Raw genomic sequence first — 6,124 nt, 5'->3', positions numbered from 1 at the left:
ATCAGCGCCGACCTTTAGCTGGGCGCACGTCAGTGAGCCGCGCGGAGCGCTCACGCACATAAGGCGCGTGGTTTACTGACTTGCGTTCGGCTAAAGGGCGGCGCTGATTGGCTTGATTTATTCAATAATTACTTCATTATATGTAATAGAATAAAATAGTTCAGGACTTTTCGACTCAGTTTTACTCTTTCTACCTGCCTACAAGAGATTTTAAAGTAATTGTCGGACACCCTGTATATATATTTATGTTTCCTTTTGTGTAAAATGTTTACACGTTAGTTTGAATTGGAATATAAATTTATTCCGCAATAAACATTCAACGTAAAGCTCTAATAATCGTTTTAATTCCGCGTTGTTAGTTTTATAAAAGTTAGTTTATAAAACTCATTAGTTTTTAATTTCAATAGTTCTTTTCGCTTCAAGTGAGTAATATTATGTAAAAACAATTTGGTGATATTCTTAGGAAGATAAAATTTGATGTAACGATTTGTCGGCTAGTTAATACTTAATAAATATAATAAATAAGCATACTAAACGTAATATATACCTGACATAAGTAATAAATAAACTAATTGTACATATATATGTATATATGTTCAGGAAATCACAAAACATAATATTCGTGCAGATATCATTTTATTTATTTTTTAACTACTTATACAGTGTTGTTAAGTTTAATATACCATTTTTCAATATCAACTATATTACCCAGCACTTTTAATACCAAATACTTCTACTAAATGCTACTTATACAGTTTACTTTAATATAGGTACTCCATTCTGTATCTGCATTTATAATGAAAAGTCGAGAAGCGACAATATATTGTTGTTTATTGCACACTCTATATATGGTTTTACCTCCTCGGGAGTACATTCTGAACCAGAACATTCTGCAACAAAGAACGAGAAAAAATTGTATAAAAGTATGTGTTAAAAACAGACATAAAATGTCGTACATTTAACAAGATCTCACATTGATATATATATTTAAAAAATAATAATGAGCAAAAACAACACAAATTCTATATTAAACAAATCAATACACATTAAATACATTCTACAAAAACATTTTCTCAAAGTAAGTAAAAAAAGTAATTTTATATTAAACAAATTAATACACATTAAAAAAAAATAGATTTTCTCAAGGTAGGTAAAAAAAGTAAGATCTATATAAAGATATATTAATTACCTAAATCAGTGCAATGTTTGACGATTGTTTGACATTTTAGTATCTTCTCACTATTTAAAAAAACTTGTGCGCAATATTGATATATACTACTTTTAGACAGTGTGCCTTCTGGAGTAATCTAGAATTAATATAAGAATTAAAAACTTACTCCGTATACTTGTTCGAAAAGAATTAAACAGATAAACTTACAGAAAAAAAACTATTCAGAAATCAAAATAATATAAGTTAATTTATTGTATGGTATACTGTTTTACGATTATAAAAAGTTTCATGTTTTTATTTGATTAGTAATTTATTTGAGTAGTAACTTAAATTATTTGTACTTTTGCAATTAAAGATTGTGTTGTTATCTGTTTCACATTACAATCATTGAAATCTTTTATTATCTTAAATGATTATGTAACGAAATATAATTAAATAGTCTTTTATAAACTCGGATATAAGTAAGGCACGCACCACACCATCTTTCTTAAATGCGCAGATGCTAGCATTGACCAAGTCATCATATTCATTTTCTACAACATATAAAGACATATAATATTTAATGATTAGGTCGGAGCTAAAATAATATTGATTACTCTTTGTGTGTATATGTATTGAAAGTACTTTGAATTAGTGACTACTGCATTGTTTGTGCTACACACTTCAGTGTATTACTATTATATATCTACTATTCTGTAAAGTTAACTCATCTTAGAATTATTAACTTTCAGTCACATATAATGTTCAGCACTTACTCGGAATGGGTTGAGAAATGTTAAGATTTTTTAGGGAATTTATATTTTTGTTTGACGTAATATTTTCGAAACAGGCTTCTACGCTGTCATAATATGCTGTAGGTCGCTTTGTCGAAAGTGCGTAAGCGTAAATGGCCATCTAAAATTAATGAAAGTATTGCACACAAATGATGTACTCACGAAAAAATAAAAGCATATTATCACTATTATTACGATACATATATTATGCACGTAAAAATAAGTACAATCACATTGCGCCGAGTTGTAAAACCAAGTAGATGTGATCAGATTTTGTCAGATCCAAAATGTGATTTATATGTGATCTGATCTAATTTAATTCAAAATTCAGATATGAGTATAAAGTTTTACACATACACACACATACATACATAAAAAATCATACATGATCATATGTTTCTATGTTTTTTCTCTATGAAATATATAATAATATTTTTGTCTTTTTTATTACATTATACTTAATTGAATATTGAAACAATTAATAAATTAAATAGTATGATTTAGGAGTCTTTGTGGCTTCGTATTGCAAAATATTCGGTAAACGGTTCACACTGCCTAATCTAAATCATAATTTAACAAGTTAACTTTATATCTACAGTTAGTACTACTTTGTGGTGACTCATAACGCAATGTAGAAATATCAAGTTAGTAAAGTAACATCTGCACGAATATAACGAAAACAAGAATTGAGTAATGATAGCAAACCTTTATAAACAAATTGAATGAAAAACTGTAGAGATGAAAATATACCAGCAAATGTGTTAAAAACTGACTTAAAAATATTAATTTTTACACGGTGTATAAATTTATATAACTCACCAAAACGCAAAACATAAATAAGAAAGTCTTCATTTTGGTGTTTTTCGATTAGTTTTATAGTACCTGTTTGATGCAAGAATTCGAGCACCACTATGTGGAAAATGAAAATCTCGATAGTATTTATACGCAAAAAATGATATATGTGTTACTGACAATGACGCAAAAAATAAAAAGACAAATGATGTATTTGTTACTAATAATAATGTATGAAGTAAAAAAAATTATCATGTACAGTACTCTCTATAAGTTTGAAAACACATTCTAATAATGTGTAATATAAGAAAAATACATATCAAATCGAATATATTTTAGTTTGTAAATACTCATTTAACTGAAAAATACAAAATTAAGATATGCGCGTACCTACATTATTCAACAGACTATTAAAATATGAAATTTTAATTAAAATTTAAGCTTCCTAAAGTAACCATTCTTTGTTTTTAATGATTGCCTTGCATACTTTTGGCATGCGGTAGATCAAATTTTGCAGAGATCCAGTCGTGAAATACGTTTTTATTCTTGCTAGAAGAATTTTTCAAAAGTGCGTTTCACCCGTAAGTCGCTCTTCGTGGATCCTTTTGTCTAACTTATCCCATAATAGTTCTGTTGAGTTACAATCTGGGAACTGGGGCGGTCATTTTATGAGTTTTAGAATTTTCGTCTTTTTTAGTGACTGCAAATAGTTGTTGCAAAGGTGCGATGTACGTTTCGTGGTGTTGTCTTGTTGTAATATAATATGATCTTTTTGATTTCAATCAGACGTAAATTAGGTGTCTTGGCATGTCACTGCAGGATGCTGTGATAATATTCTTTTTTTATTGTTCCCACTTCTTCCACTAAATCTTCAATCTTATTTTTTCTAAAACATTCCCAGTTTATCACAGAGTCACCTGTATGCTTTACAGTTAGTGCTTTGCATTGAAGTTTTATATGTTGCACGGACGGCATAAATTAACGGCGTTTACTACCAAATAGTTTGAGCTGATTTACCTCTAAATAAGAATTTTCCAGTCCTTTTCTATTCAAGCTTAAACTTTTTCAGCCCATTAAATCCTGTTTTTCTTATTAATAGTTGTTATAGCTGTTGTTTTGCACCTATCTCCTATTTAAGATTCTTAACCGCCAAGCGCTCCTTCATCGATCGTTGACATTGTTGATCTCAGTGAGGTTTACCAGAATTTCTTAAATTCAGAGGTCATATCACAAACGGGTTTGAATCGCGCTTACATGTTGCTACCAACAACTTGTCTAAACGATGTGACGCTTGCTTAAGCGTTCCAGAACGATGCCCATCATTATACAAGCTGTGTCTCAATACCGGTGAACGGTCTTGGCAACTTCACTTTCTGTGATATTTGCCGGATACTATGTCTTTCTTCTCGCAAAGTTATGATCTTAATTCGCGATTCATAAAAAATTTAATGCGTCAAAACTAATTTCGATTATTGTTGCAGGTTTTACAATTTTTGCGGAATCTGAAATCTACCTTCGATTCAAATAGCTTACCGTTTTTACAGAAATTGTAATTTAACTACACTCAAACGACTTACTGTTTTTCTGATGTATATTTACACCGCACGCAAGCACCACGTGGTAAAACAAGTAACAGTAGAAAAACGATAAACTAATAATTTGATGTCTCAAAATAAGTGTCTAATATGATTTCGGCATATAGACAAAAAACTTATAAGTTCTAAACCAAATTGTTTATCGTTATTTTAACATTTTACAACATATTACAAATCGAACGTCTTACAAACCGAAAACATGCACCAATCGCTGTCATGTCATTGTTGTTGCCTGTAAAACGCAGTGTTTCCAAAATTATGGGAGGTACCGTATGTGTTACTGATAATGATGTATGAAATAAAAAAAATGATCGATGTGTTACTAATAAAACAATAATTGTTGTTGAAAATAGAAGTTTTATTTTATTTTTAAGATTTGGGATCATATGTAACTAACTAATGTTGTGTATTGGTAATGTCGCGCTTTTCCTAATGTTCCTATACTCGAGGTGTGACGCGAGATGATTGAGAGATGACGGATGCAAAGCGCGACGACTGGATTACTTGCTGCTCCTTGTTGTTCATCACGAGGCGTAGGATAGTGAAGAAACGTGTACAAACCTGTGTACTTATTCTTTATAATAAATTGGTGCCGCTCACTTCCTTCTTTGAATTCACAAGCAAACGTACCAATTACCATTTTCTTTTTTAATATGTAGTCGTCAAAAAAAGTTATAACAATCCGATAAATATACTTTATTGTTCTCATCACTACAAATTATAACAAATTTAAATAATCGTTTGGAGTAGATACTATATAGATATATAGATAAGCAACTTTTATCCTAACATTATTTTGTAGATTTTATATTATATCAAGCGTAGAACTTGTAGATCAATTTTAATGACTGAACCGATCGTGTTGGGCTCAATCAATCGAGGTAAAACAAAAGTATAGAGCAGAGTATTCATACATGTTTTTGTACATTCTTTCTGAACAGAGATATTTTAATGTAAAGTTTTGAATGCGGAAAAACCATTCACAAACATCGTATAGAGTATACATGTCAGTAGGAAAGAAAATGTACTTTTCACGTGATTTTCACTAGATGGCTGTACGATCGCGCTGTTCTAATTATTATCTTGCATTAAGATTTATGAGATTGAATGTGTTGAAATATTGTGAACTTAAGAAGACACCGTATATGAGTACCTGTATCAAAATAATATGTATTCTTATTAGAATAATATAAGTAAAAATACCACAGAAGATATCTGCTTGTAAATTACATAATACTATGTTTTCCTCATTACACATTCTTGATCACGAACATTCTATTTAAAGAATCGACTGATGATATAAGTCTTATTTTGTAAAACTTAATTAATCTTAGAATTCTACTACTGATACACGCGATACGGTGATAAAACAAACTTAATGTTTTCGTGCAAATGCGCAAAATTGTGTTTGTGATAAGTTACATTCATTTTTTTGTTTAGATCATATAGGGGAAAGTGGGAAAATTGTGCGCGATTTGGGCAGTCGTGTGCGCTCTGGATTATTTAAATAATCAGCCATAATTCTGAACTTTTTTTAGTACTCCACTATGGCGGTTGGTTCTTGTAACTATGTCACACTACCTCGCACCAAATCTTTTGTGTGCCATTAGAAAAAAATGTTTGTTAATAGTGCTTTTGTTTGTTTCCTGTGATCTGAAGAAAAGACAGAAAGCCTCTAATTTTTACTTGTTTAGTTCCACATACATATAATCTTAAACGGGTTACCTTGAAATCACCGACAATCATTTCACCGACAATGTTTTCATCGACACGAATTCACCGACAATTATTTC

The 6,124-nt window shown here is 30.3% G+C and overlaps 1 protein-coding gene across 1 annotated transcript; it reads right to left on the bottom strand.

Annotated features, from left to right (window-relative positions):
- Nucleotides 1-617: 617 nt before the first annotated feature.
- Nucleotides 618-2,850, bottom strand: LOC109859553 (venom allergen 4-like). The gene is made up of 5 exons (XM_020437909.1): nt 2,764-2,850; nt 1,927-2,065; nt 1,646-1,704; nt 1,190-1,307; nt 618-890 (listed from the first exon to the last, which is right to left on the bottom strand). The coding sequence occupies exons 1-5, from the start codon at nt 2,794-2,796 to the stop codon at nt 793-795; spliced, it is 447 nt and encodes a 148-aa protein (XP_020293498.1). The 5' UTR covers nt 2,797-2,850; the 3' UTR covers nt 618-792.
- Between the last annotated feature and the right edge of the window lie 3,274 nt (nt 2,851-6,124).

This window comes from Pseudomyrmex gracilis, unplaced genomic scaffold, assembly GCF_002006095.1.
Source record: "Pseudomyrmex gracilis isolate BER0280 unplaced genomic scaffold, ASM200609v1 scaffold_267, whole genome shotgun sequence".
Lineage (NCBI taxonomy): Eukaryota > Metazoa > Arthropoda > Insecta > Hymenoptera > Formicidae > Pseudomyrmex > Pseudomyrmex gracilis.
Note: the sequence above shows the minus strand (reverse complement) of the source record. Positions and strands in the feature narration are given on the sequence as shown.